At 52.2% G+C, this 13,684-nt stretch overlaps 1 protein-coding gene across 7 annotated transcripts in view; it reads right to left on the bottom strand.

Annotated features, from left to right (window-relative positions):
- Positions 1-13,657, bottom strand: part of ADGRG5 (adhesion G protein-coupled receptor G5) — a 21,991-nt gene extending 8,334 nt beyond the window's left edge. Inside the window, exons 1-8 of one of the 7 annotated variants that reach the window (XM_059381257.1) lie at positions 13,582-13,629; positions 13,074-13,291; positions 12,285-12,520; positions 2,974-3,075; positions 2,703-2,781; positions 1,914-2,070; positions 1,233-1,349; positions 601-714 (exon numbers count right to left, since the gene is read on the bottom strand). In XM_059381257.1, the coding sequence (XP_059237240.1) occupies positions 601-714; positions 1,233-1,349; positions 1,914-2,070; positions 2,703-2,781; positions 2,974-3,075; positions 12,285-12,291 (576 nt within the window). In that variant the 5' untranslated portion in view covers positions 12,292-12,520; positions 13,074-13,291; positions 13,582-13,629. The other 6 variants (XM_059381256.1, XM_059381258.1, XM_059381262.1 and 3 more) reach the window with 6 other exon arrangements.
- Positions 13,658-13,684: the final 27 nt, after the last annotated feature.

Raw genomic sequence — 13,684 nt, 5'->3', positions numbered from 1 at the left:
TCTTGCTCGGCGGGGAGCCTGCTTCTCCCTCTGCCTCTGCCTGCCATTCTGTCTGCCTGTGCTCGCTCTCTCCCCTCTCTCTCTCTGATAAATAAATTAAAAAAAAAAAAGAACTCTGTTCTGGGACCCTGGTTTGCACTGATGAGGAAGAGCCTACTGGGAAGAGGGGACAGAGGTCTAGCACTTAAGCTGCCATCTTGCCAGAGTAGAGAGCTGGCTTCACTTGGTTTTCTATCACTTACAACTCAGAGTCCTGCCTAGGGGAGATCTGTGTGCCTCATTTTGTTAAGTTTCCAACTCTTGATCTCATTTCCTGGTCTTGATCTCAGGGTCCTGAGCCCAAGCCCTGGCACTGGGCTCCATTCCATGCTGGGTATGGTGCCTACTTAGAAAGAAAAAAAAAAAAATCCTGCCTACTGCAGTAACTAAAAACTTCTCTCTGATTCTTTTGACAGGAATTTTAAAACTGTGGTAGATTTGAAATCATTTGTTTCCAAAATGCTGCCACAGATTTGGGTTTGGTCAAGCCAAAATTCAACAGGAGAGCCACAAGGGGGAAGGGGAGATGTGGAAATGGGGGCACACCCCCCCAAAAAGTACCAGACTCTGGTTGTGCTGGAAGCTGATGCTGATAGGCTCGTTGAGGTTGCTCACGTGTCCCTGACCCAGCTGGGCCCCCAAGACGTAGTTATTGAGCACAAGTGAGTTGGCATTCTGGAACGACAGCAAGAAGGGCTGACTGCAGGGGACACAGGGAGACCCCCGCTGAGGGCTCAGAACCCCCCCTTCGCCAGCCCCTTCCCCTGGAGGAGAGCAAGGAATATGCCGGTCACGTGGCCCATGTGCCCAACCTCGCAATCCTTCACGTGCCCCGCCCCGTCCCCTCCACCCAGAAACCTGTCCTGTCCCCACCCACACCTCTCTGCCCTGTGTTGAGAGCATTCAGCCTCCATCCTAACTCACCACTATCCTCACTCACTTTCAAAGCCAAGGTTAAAAAGGCATCTTTGTCTATCTCCCCTAGGACAGGCTCACACATAGGTTTCCTATAAGTGGGCCTGCCCACCATTCTCCTCTTACTGAGGCCCAGAAAGGGCAATGCCTGGGGACCACGATGGGCTGGTCCCACCCAGGGCCAGTCCCTGCCACGAGGCCAGTCGATGGTGTGGACGTTCACAGTGCCCCCAGGAAGGGGCCCGCACCCACCCTGCTTGGCCCGCCAAGGCACAGACCTGGAAAAAGTAGGCTGTGGAGAAGTAGATGCAGATGAGACGCAGCTCCCTGGGGCGGGCCCTGCAGGCGTCTTTGGTCAGCTCCGCAGGGAAGTACATGGCGTGGGAGACCCCAGCCTATGGAGGGGGCGTAGACAGGCTCAGCCTGGGGTGCATGGCCTCTGGAGCTGGCCCAACACTCACTGCTCCCCACTCCTTGTGACGCCTTCTGGGCCTGACCCCAGGCATTTCATTTCTCTGAGCCTCCACCTGCAGAGCTCCCTTCTGGTAAGCAGGCTGCCCTTCCTCCCAAAGGTGCTGAGGTCCCAGGCCCTCCCTCCAGGCCACCCCACCTTAAATGACCCCACCCGGCTGCGGCCCCTGGGGCTGGAGCTCCTCTGCCTTCAGCGCCCAGGCATTCAGTAGGAATCACAACAGGGTCTTCCGAGGACCCTGGATTCCCTGGCCTCTCCCACAGCTGCCTCCCTCCATAGACCTGCAAAAGCAGGAAGACAATGCCACCCTTGCAGGGCCATAGTGTACCCCCTTTTCCATCACTGGCATGAGGGACATCAGCCCCATTTTACAGGGGAGGCAACTCACAGCCAGGCAGGCAGACAGGATTAGTTTGGGTGGAGGAGGGGAGTCAGGACCTTAAGCCCTGCCTGCCCCCCATCCCAGCCCCCCACCACGACCTCTGACCTTGGAGTACTCCTCCATGGTGGTGCTGTTCAGTGAGAGGCCTGCGAAGCCGCAGCCCAGCTTGAAGATCAGTGACTGGATAGAGCGTGTCTGCAAGGTCAGGTTGTTGCCCCTGAAGCTGGCGTTCAACAGGCTATTCTCCAGGTCCCGGATGATGCTGAGGGCCAGAGAGCTGACCTGGGTCCGCGGTGGACTTGGGGGCTGGAGGGGCCCCTGGCAGCCTAGAAGGGCGGGGCCTCTCCCATCCCCAGACCTCAGCACACGGCGCGTCCCTGGCACACGCTTACCTCTCCACCCCACTCATCCATGTCTCCTGATTACCTCTCTATCTGGTCCAGCTTTGCTGACACCTCCTTACGGAAGCCCTTTCTGACTCTTCTCTAGTGGCTGAGTGAAAGACCCAATAGTCCCTGGGCTTCCCCGGCCACTCACCAGCCCTATTCCCTCACCCACAGCTGCGTGCCCATTAAGATCGTGGACCCCAGAGAGAGCCCAACCCGAGTCTTGTCCCTCCTTCCCGCAAAAATGCAGAGATGGGATTCTGCACCAGGTTTCATGGCCTCCGTAGCTAAAGGCCCCAGCCAGAGAGCAGATTTGATGAGGGCAGGGCATGCTTATCCTGCCTCTCCAGAACCTAGTGCCAGGCACACAGTAGGTACTCAATAAATGCATGTTGAATAAATGGATTAACGGTCCACACTGGACAGCCCTGAACCACTGACTCAAGGTGAGAGCTAGGGGTAGGAGGCACAGCTGACTCTAGGTGGACGAGGGGATCTCCTGACTCACTCAGGAAAAGGAGCCGGTCTGCGGTATCTGGATACGGTCTCCAGTTTCCTCATGCATCGCAGGGGTTCTTGGGATGTGTCTGCAGGGAGCAAGTCAGACCTCTTATTTCAGCCTTTGTCCCTGGGCCTTCCACACAGCCTCTGTCTAGCTGCTGCCCAAGGCGGCCGCGATGTCCCCTTTCAAGCTCCCTTGGCTCAAGGGATTCCCCCTTTCATGTCACAGCCAGGGGCCCGGGCTAGGATGGCCCCCCAGTTCAGCATCACCCTCTTACCCATTGTCTCACTCTGAGAAGTCATGAAGCACAGGCAGAGGAAAAAGGCCCCCCGGCAATCCATGCCTCGTAGCTGGTCTCTTCTGAGAACCGTCTTCCGCCCTAGAAAAGATGCACATCACTGTCACTGTGATAAGAGAGTGACCTCTCACTTCTAGGTGTCTGGCATGTCCCAAGTGCAGGACATCTAGCATCTTAATTGATCCTCGTTACTCTTGCATTTCACAGATGGGAAAATTGAGGTTCAGGGCGGAAGTGGTCTTGCTCTGCATGAGGTTCCCTGAGTCAGGCCTTTATGACTCCAGAACCCCTGACCATTTGTTCAGAAATGGCTGTCAGCAACAGCGTTGCCTGAGTCACTCCCCGTCCCCAAAAATGGCCTCTCTGGGGGCTCCTCTGGGGCCCTGATTTCATCCAGGAAAAGCCACTTGGAAGCAACATGTAATCCTGTCCACCTCTGTCATTGATCCACATGTGACTTTGGACAAAGGTCTGTCCCTCCAAGCTTTTGTTTTCTGTGGTTTTAAATTTCTTTTTTAAGATTTTATTCATCTAAGAGCAAGCAAGAGAGAGAGAGCACAAGCAGGAGAAGTGGCAGGTGGAGAAGCAGGCTCCCTGCTGAGCAGGGAGCCAGTGCAGGGCTCCATCCCAGGACCTCCGGATCATGACCTGAGCCAAAGGCAGATGCCTAACCGACTGAGCCACCCAGGCGCCCCTTCTGTGGGTTTAAAATAAACTAAGACATTTCTGCTTAAATATAGCAAATTTATGTCAAATGCCCTGAAACTCCACTAAACCGAGAGTGAGTGAATAAAATGGGCAGAGAGCTGCAAAGACAGAACAAAGAGAAAGAAGACGACAGCAGGCAGGAAAGGTTAGCAAAACTCTGGAGATGCCAAAGCAGATGTCACCCCGAGTGCCTGCTGCGGGGAGAGGTGTGGAGTGAGGGGAGGGGAGAGGGGAGGGGACAGGGAGAAGCCTCACAACCCTGGGAACACTTGAGAACTAGAGGCATCAAGAACCTCTAGAAACAGGGATGAGGGGTAAAACAAAAAAATGAGATATAAAAGCTTGTGAGGGTTTTTTTGTTTTTGTTTTTGTATTTTTTTTGAGAGAGAGAGCACATGTGTGAGCCTGGGGTGGGAGGGGGCAGAGGGGCAGAGGGAGAGGGAGAGAGAGAATCCAAGCAATCTCCACACTCAGCAGAGAGTCCAACACGGGACTCGATCTCACAACCCTGAGATCATGACTTGAACTGAAATGAAGAGCCGATGTTTAACCAACTGAACCAACCAGGTGGCCCAACTGTGAGTCTATAAAGTGACCAGCTGGGGTCCCAGATTTCCTCCTCTACCTGGGGTATCCAGGACCACTGTCACAAACCTACCACCCTCAACGCCACCCCAACATAAAGTTCATTCCTTGGAGACAGTGCATGATAGACAATCTAAGGGGAAGGATAGGATGCCATTCATGTATAGAAAAATTAAGCCATGTTCCTTCCCACCTCCTCCTCCACTCAGCTTCCAGAAGCCTGCAACAGCCAGGTGGCAATGCTCTAAGGCAGAAGAAAATTCTTCTCTAAAGAACTGGCCATTCCAAGAAAAATATCCTATTGTTACAGATGTTTTGGTGCTCCTCAGTGAAATGCCCAGGAGGGTGAAGTTTTCCCAGTCAACAGCTCCACCAAGCAGTTAAGTGTTAGTGCTGCACTCTCAAAGATGAATGGTCAACCAAAGTTCACTAGGTATTTTAAAGCACACACCCTCTCTCAGAAAGCTGCTGGAGGATACGCTCCAAGAGAACAAGGGAGTAAATCATGAAAGACAACATAGGGTACAGGAAATCCCACCAGAGAAGAGGTGAGACTACTTCACAGAAAATGCAAGAAGCTACTCCCCCCAGGTGTTGGTGGGACAGCAGGACCAGGGTCTATCCTATCCAGAAGGCAGCAGGAGAAAAGAAGGTTCCAGGATGGAACAAATAAACAACAAATAAAAGGAGGAGGAGGAGACTGTAAAGAATTGGGTGAAGCGTATACAAAATCTTTCTGAACTTTTTTTTTTTTGCAACCTCCTGTGAACTGATTGTTGCTTGCCAAAGTAAAAAATTCAAAGTTCAGTACAATGGAATGTCATTTCACTATCAAAAATCATGATGTCATTAAGGACATAAAAGAGGAGCACAGTATACCATTCACTGCCTAGAAAGGGCCAGTAGAACATAACACACACAATGGAATTACATGTATGGAAATTTATGGTAATATACATGTTTAGGCCTAGAAGCGTATCTAAAAGAACAGTCACCAAAATGTTAATAATGTTATGGGGAGGAGGATTCCTTTCTTTTTTAGGTTTTCCGGTACAGTTCAAATTTTCTACAACAAACATGTATTACCCTCACAACAAAAAACCAAGTCTTTAATGCTTAGAATTTTTTATGTTCCAAATGACTACCATTATGGAAAAATAATGGTGGCCTATTATTTATGAAAAAAAAAAAAAACCTTGCAAAGCAATGTAATCCGATCCTTGTAAAAGTCACATTTTTTTATAGACCCAAGCTCTGAAAGCTGCAGGGGTCACTTGTGTGTGGTGAGGTTCAGACTCTTGTTTTGGGTGCCCCGATTTCCCAATGTTACCCCTACATTACAGTTATACGTTTCTCAATTTTTATTTACTCTTAAGAGAGTTGTTGGGTTTTTAAGGAGGCTCCCCACCCAGCATGGAGCCCAACGCGAGGCTTGAACTCACGAACCTGAGATCGAGACCTGAGCTGGGGATCAAGAATCAGATGCTTGACTGACTGAGCCACGCAGACGCCCCTGCTCTTCAGAGAGTTTAGAAATTTACATCTTTCAAATCCAAACGATAAGTAAATCCACAAAGGTGGAAATGCAAATGATCTCTGTCTCCTGTGTCACCCAACCACTCCCTGCCTGGGTAGTCTCCCCCAGGTAACTACTGCTGCTAGTGTTTGCTAAATCTTCCCAAGTCTCAAATAAATATAAGGATATAAGATTCTCCTCGTCTTACACGAAAACTTTTTTGGCTTGGAAATACATCTTGGAGAGCTTTCCATAACAGTACCTAGAGTTTCCACTTTTTCTTTTCCAACTGCACAGTCTGACGTTGGAGGGAAAAGCGCTAACTTATTCAGCAGATGCCCTCAGAACAGCAGACTGTGTGGGTTTCAGTCTTTGGTTCCTTCCAACAGTGCAGCTGTTCTGACAACATCTCTCCCAAGTCCAAGTTCACCATCCACCCATTTTTGTTTTACATTCAAAGCTTCCTTACCATCTTCTCGAAACTCTTTACATAGTAGGGAAATTAGTTCATGGTCTATTATGTGAATTGCAAATATGTTTCCCGGCTTATCATTTGTCTTTGTACATTACATATAGTTCTTCTGCCGTGTATAAGTCTTTTTTCATGTGTATAATTTTTGTGTAACCAGAATTACCAGTATTTTTCTCTTTTGGCTTCTGGATTTTGAGTCAAAGCTAGAAAGGCCAACCTGCCTTACTCCAGGTACAAAGGAATTCTCCTAAGTTTCTGGTAGGACTTGCGAGGTTTCATTGTTCACATGGGAACCCTTAGTTCATTTGCATCAATCCTGGAGTACAGTATGAAATAGGGATGCGATATTTTTTTCTGGGTGCTCCCATCCATTTATCTTAATATTATTTATTAATATATATGTTTATTTGAAAAGAGACTACAAGGGCTCCTGGGTGGTCTGGTCAGTTAATCATCTGACTCTTGGTTTCTGCTCAGGTCATGATCTCAGGGCTGTGGGATTGAGCCCTGGTTGGGCTATGTGCTCAGTGGGGAGTCTGCTTGAGAATATCTCTCTCCCTTTCTCTCTGCCCCTACCTCACACATCCCCCGCCTCAAATAAATAAATCTTTGAAAAAGAGAGGGAGAAAGAATAGAGACTTTGGTTGGAGGCATAGAACACTGGGTTCTTAATCATTTGACCACTTGGTCAGCTACTCGGCTGTGTTATCTTGGGCAATTCTCAGAACCTCAGAGAAGAGAGGAAGGAAAGATCTGAGGAGACAAAGGAAGCACTGAAGGAAACAATTTGAGACGTTTCAGATGAGAAGACTGAGGGCCCATAGTGCAGACAGGATCTTGGGTCATCTAGTCCCCTCCCTCACTGTATAAATGGGGAAACGGAGGCCCAGACCACAATGTGGATTTGACCTCCAGGGTCTGGACCGTAAGGCTTGGACCCCAGGCCCTTGGCCATCCTGCTCTGTGTCTACAGAGGGAATAGGGTGGCCTAAACCCAAGACCAGCTGGAGAAAGCAAGGCCAAAGAAGAAATGAGACCTCCTCCAAGTACCCCAGATGGCTGTGGTTTCTACTCCCTTTCCCAGGGGCGAACCACAGTCCTCACTTCCACTTGAGACTTCAGCACCGCTCTCCCCAGCCCTTCAGAGCGGCCACTGTGCCTGGTCACCCCACACCCTCACCCCTCTCACCATCTACCCTGCAGCTCCTTATCTGGGGCTTCCTGGGAAACAGAACTCCCTTACTTGACATCCAAGATGGTTCCAGAAGATCGTGGGAAAACTGGAAACTGCTAAGAGTTAGCCTGGGGTTACAGCAGGCCAGTGGTCAGGCTGGAACTCAAATCCAGCGCTGTAGACTCCAAGTCAGCTGCCCTCCCCACGCTGTGCACTGCAGCCTCTCCAAGAAGGCTGGGTGTCTGAGTTGCTCTACAAATGAGTAAGACTCTGTCAAGGCCAACAAAGAGATGGGGAAACATGCAGAGCGCAGGCCACAGGCTTTAGAAGATGCAAATTTGATAATCAGTTCCAGTAGTCAGTGCCTGGGCCATGACATTGGGCAATAAGTCCATTTCTCCATTTTTTCAGGGTGTCTTGTCCATAAAGTGAGGCCAAGGAGACCTATCTCCCGGGAAAAGAGACTCAGAGACATTTTCCCAATCCCCACTGCAAGTTTAGGGCTCTGATCCAAAGGCCCAGCCCAGGATATATCTGAGCATAAGACTTGAAACCACCCCCCGCCTTCCTCCCTGGGGCTGACCATGCATCCCCCCACCCCCCTGCAGCCTACCCTGTCTCCCACAGCCCCAGGCCTGCTGAGCCAGTCACACCCCTGCATGTGGCCCCACTGCTCCCCGGCAAACAGCCACTCCTGCCAGCCACAGGCTGGAGCTCCCACCGCTGGCCTCACCATGGCCTGGGAGATGATTGAACCCGTGGTCTCTGCAGGAAATCCCTGACAAGTAGCATCTTATCCCCATTTCACAGGCAGGGAAAGGGAGGCCACGCCAAGGCCCAGCCAGAGTCTGCGACCAAGCCAGCACCAGAGCCACTTCCCTGAGACATACTATCCCCAGGCTCTAGTCCAGGTCACTCTGAGAGGAAGGGCACCAGTAGAAACTTCTGGGCTAGAAATTTCTGGGTAGAAACATGTGGACCCTCCCCCATGTCATCCGTGGTACAGGTTACCAGATTCACCCCGCTTTACCAATGAGGAAACTGAAATCCAGAAAAGTCTAATAACTTGCCCTAGGCCACAGTGGGGAGCTAGGATTCGAACCCAGTGCCTAACCACTCCTTAATTTAAATTGCTCTTTAAAAAAATAAATAGAGGGCCACCTGGGTGGCTCAGTGGGTTAAGCCTCTGCCTTCAGCTCAGGTCATGATACCAGGGTCCTGGGATGGAGTCCCAAGGCGGGTTCCCTGCTCAGTGGGGAGCCTGCTTCCCCCTCTCCCTCTGCCCTCCCCACGCCCCTGCTCATGCTCTATCAAAGCAATAAATAAAATCTTTTAAAAAATAGATAGATGGAGAGATCGACAGATTTCTACATTCCCAGAGATTCTGGAGTTGCCACCAGAGGGTGAAGAGGATAAGGGCAGGTCCCCAGCCGGGAGCCCCTAGGATGTCACCGATCCTGGGCCCACCAAGGCAGGGACAAGCCTGGTGCCTGCTGGGGACCTACAGATGAGGACAGAGAGCTGCGGGAGCAGGAAATGGAGCTGCCGGGTGAAGCTGACCTGTGGGGCCGCTGCTGTCCAGCTGCTGCGTCGCTGTCACCGTCCTGTCCTCAGAGAGAAAGGGAAGTTGGATGTATGTACCGGGGCTGCCTCTCTGCACCGCTTAGCCCAGGTCCTCAGCCCTCCCCTTCTCTCTTCAGCCGGCGCCCCGACACCACACCACACTCACGCCTCACTTCTTCTTTCCCCCACCAGTAGCCTTTTGCTTCCTCTGAACTGGTAGCTGGGCAGGACATCTCTTGCTCTCACCCTTACCTGGTGCCTGCAGCACTTCCGGGGGATAGCTGAACCTTGCAAAGGCGCTTGGGCTGTGGGGAGGCGGGGGAGGGCTGGCCCACGTAGCACCCGGCAAGGTTTCAAGACCCACCTCCACTCTACGCCTTTTTGCCCTCAGTTTCCCCACCTTCAGAAAAGGGAGAATGATCCCCGCCTGACCTGACAAACAATTAATGGGACTGAGAAGGCCACAGCCTCAGGCGAGGGCGGGGTCTGACCGCCTGGCCTCAAACCTCAGGCCTGCCATTTACTGGCTGGGGGACTTGGGGCAAGTGACTGAAACCTTCTGAGCTGCAGTTTCCCCTCTAACATGGAGATGAGACAGTACCACCTCACGGGGTAGTGTGGCACTTCTGGGAGGTGATGCTGCCAAACTCCCAGCACTGTGTTTCACAGCTGTGGAAAGGCCTCGCTGGGAACAGAGAGCAGGGAAGACCGGGCCAGACTGTGGCTAGAGGGCTGGTCCGCCTGTCCTGCTCCAGCTACTTCCTCTGCAGAACCCCCAAGGGGAAGGGGAGGTGTTTGTGTGAATTGGTGGGAGGCAGGGTGCTCTCTCTGGCTCAGCCAAACTCCCTGGGAAAATTCGACTCAGGAATGTACTTTCCTATCCCCAGGGTGAGATGGGGAGGCAGCAAAGTGGAGAAAGCAGGCAAGTCCCAACAGGGTCTCTCTTCCCTCTTCCCCTACGCAAGCACAACCCACAGGGGGTAGCTCAGCCATCTACAGGAAGCGGGCAGAGAGCTGCGCCTCTGAAGGCAGCGAGACTTAGGGGGAGCGCAGACCCACGTCTCCAGGCCCACCACCACCACAGCAGAGCAGGGACATCCATGCACCTGTGACCTGACCCCTCGGCTACACTCCTGATGGATGACTTGAGCAAGCCTTTGCCTTTCTCTGCACTTGACCCAGATCATGACCTCCAAGCCCTTCCTTCTGAGGTCTCCTAGCCACCTCTAGAATTACAACACCAGCAGTCTTCCTCCTTATGCTTCTTGTGAACCCAGACGGCTGCTTTCGGGGCCCAGGAGGAGGCCTGCTCACCCTGATGCCCCTCTGTTTTCCACCCGGGATCTGTGCCAGCCTCACTATGCCTGGCCTCTGGTGGAGTGCTGGTGTTACCTCACCCTGCTCTCCAGACCCTAGAAACCACAGCCAAGACCCTCCCCAGCTCAAAAGCCAGCAGTGGCTCCCTATTGCCTTCATGGTCTAGACCCATCTGACTTCTGTGTCCGCCCAGTTCTGGATGAGCTTGCCACAGTCACACTCACCTCTCTGCTCTGTCCCAGCTGCGACACACACATGTGCTGGGCAGGACCCCAGTTCTTCTCCATCCCTCAGGGGCCCATAGGGCAGCTCCTGTCCTGCTTCCCCTGAGAAGGCTCCTCTGTCTCCAACTCCCCTATTAAACATCCCAGATCCCTGAGCATTAGAAGCATGCCAGTCCCTGGGTCAGCACCCCAGGCAGGGAGAAGGGCAGCAGGCCACCTCCCACCACCACCCCCCACACCATCCCCAGGGACATGTCTCTCCCCGTAGGGCTGCTTCGATGATCAGCGAAGGACAGGAAGGGGACCGCCAACAGGACATGTCATAAACTGAGTCGCACCATGAAAACCTCATTTAGTTTTCAGTGTTTTCCAATCCTGGTTGCATCTGAAAGAAGGCTCCGTTTAGAGCCAAATTTTCTCTAACTCCTCTCTTCCCCTGCCCTGTGTCCTTATTTTTTTTTTTTTTTCATTTTTCAACCTTTTATTGGACACAGAAAATGGGATATCTGATTTTGAATGATTTTTGTATTGTGGCAAAACATACATATAATTTACCATTTTGACCCTTTTGTAAGTGTACAGATCAGTGGCCTTAATTACATGGCCTTTACCACCATCTACCTTCTCCAGAACTTTTCCACCTCCCAAAGGGAAACTCTGTCCCTGTTAAGGAGCAAGTTCCCTCCCCCTTCACCCTCTCCCAACAGCCCCTGGCAGCCCCCATTCCCATTCTACTCGGCTCTATGAACTTGATCACCCTAGAAACCTTATGGAAGTGGGATCACCTAATAGTTCTCCTTCTGTGACTGGCTTATTTCACCTCCCATGGATCAGCCTTTCCTTCCTTTTTGATCAGCTTTTCCTTCCTTTTTAAGGCTGAATAATATTCTTTTGAATGTACAAATAGACCAATATCATTTATCCATTTGTCCTCTGACAGACGCTTGGGTGGCCTCTACCGTTTGGTTCTTGTGAAAGGTGTATTACAATCATGTTCCTATTTAACAAAGAGCCAGTTTCTAGTTTCTCAGTGGTGTTGTGTGGTTACACGGTATTTATTGTTATGATTTTCTTCTATTTATGGCAACCGATGCCGATTTCCTACTTACTCTGAAATACCCATACGTCTTAGAACATGGAAATGATGGGCAGGGAACGTGCTAGGTGTTGATGGCAAAAAGTGGCAGCAGAGATACAAGACAGAAGAACTTCTAGAATGTGGAAAATAGCAACACAGTCCTCTGTCGAAAAGCCCACTGGGCTGAGCTGGGGAAGGAACCCCTTTGGAGGGCTGCCAGGAGGCTGACACCAGTGGGCAGTCTGGGAGTGTGGGTTCAGGAACAGTGGGGACAATGTTAAGTAACATTGAGTCAGATTGGGGCTCTCAGACCTTCTGGTTTTGTGCCTCTTCCAGGTCTGTCCCTTGACCTCCGATTCTCACTTTTCTCACTGTAGGCTGGTGGGGCGGCTGAGCAGTGAGATAATTCCTATGAACTGCCAAGCTTCAGGTCTGTCCCCATCTTGGTTCCATGACGGGTGGGATCTCCCCACCTGCTGCAAGGCACATAACTAGGACTACTTCCTTTCTTAAGAGAAAGGGCCCAGCTGTGATGTTCTAACTGGAACTGAAGTTTACTGCCAACTCAGCCTCCTCAACCTTCTCCAGCCCGTCTGCTGCCTCCAGAAACTCTGGGAAAGAACCAGGGGCTCTTGGCCCATTGCTGTCCTTACCAGCCATGGGACTTTGGGTAAGTCTGATCCATAAGCACCCGCTGAGCACCTCCTCAGCTTTGGAATCCTTTGGTAGTCAGTTCTCTCTGGAAGGACTCGGTCATTTCTCTCTAAGTGATGTTCTCTTCCTCTGTAGTCAGCTGCGGCTTCATTTGTACCTCGTCATGCCAATTTCACGAAACCCCACACTTTTTGCAAGATTTGCAGTTTCGCTTGTCTGTTCAGTTGCTTCATATCTGCAGGGTTAGAAACTCTTGATAGCAACTGATGGAGGCCAATTTGGGTGGGGGTATGTGCTGTGGGAGAGGGAAATGCAAGGCTGGTCTTTGGTTTCTGTGTACCTCGGGCCCAGGAAAGGCAGATATTCAGTACTCTGAGCACACAATCTAAATTAGGGTTAATCAGGACTTAAGGCTAATTTTTCTACAGCACTTTTAGTTTCCTTTTCAAGGCAAAGTCCTGATGCAGTCTGGCTGCCCTCTCTATCTCTGTGAAGTTTCAGTTGCCTTTTTAGAAAGATTCACCGCAGGGGCGCCTGGCGGTCTCAGGCGGTGGACCACGGGACTCAACCTCACGGTCCTGACTTCAAGCCCCACGGTGGGTGTGGAGACTACGTTAAGAAAAGCGGCGGGGGGTGGGGGGGTAGTTCACCGCAGTTGCCTTCCAGGTACAGGATGCCCTGAGGAGAGACGCCTGACCCCACTTCCCTTTCCGCTCAAACCGCAGACACCTTATTCCCAAGGGCAGAGGAAGCCCCACAGCCGCAGTGCACACGCCAGAGCGCCTTACCGTAATTGCTGGGGGACCGCCAGCCCGGCCCTGTCGCCAGCAAGAAGCACAGAGGCACTTCGGAGAAAATCTCCGCCGGGTGGGCCAAGTGCACCACCACGGTTTCTCCACGCGCGTGAGGTTACTTTGGTGACCCTTTTGTGGTACAAAGGGGAAACTGAGGCCCGGCGACAGGCAGAGCCTTGTTGCTTCGCGGCTGCTCGGCTGCATTGCTGACCCTAGGAAGAATGCAGGTAACAAAAGTGAACACTAGGTCAGCGCGCCCCACGTGCGGAGCCCAGGACAGGCGCTGCCCACTTCTGCTGCAGGGCGCCTAGTGCGTTGCTGGCGCTCGGGAAACCTGAGGCGGGAAAGTCGAACCCTGCGGGGCCCCCAGACCCTGCCTTCCGTCCCCCCACCCTCGGCCCCAAGCGGGGGTGGGGCCTCTGGCCGCGTCCTGCTAGCTCTCCAGCAGAGCCCTCCGCCCCGGCCCGCGCCCCTTGCCCCAGACTCAGTCTGGTGCCCCCACCCAGCGATCCGGCGGACCCGGGTCACACAAGGGCCGCCGCTAGCCGGGACCCACCGCCCCCGCCCCGCCGTCTCCACTCCCCACCCCACCCCCCCGGAGGGAG

Source organism: Mustela nigripes, chromosome 17 (genome assembly GCF_022355385.1).
Source record: "Mustela nigripes isolate SB6536 chromosome 17, MUSNIG.SB6536, whole genome shotgun sequence".
Taxonomy (NCBI): Eukaryota; Metazoa; Chordata; class Mammalia; order Carnivora; family Mustelidae; genus Mustela; species Mustela nigripes.
Note: the sequence above shows the minus strand (reverse complement) of the source record. Positions and strands in the feature narration are given on the sequence as shown.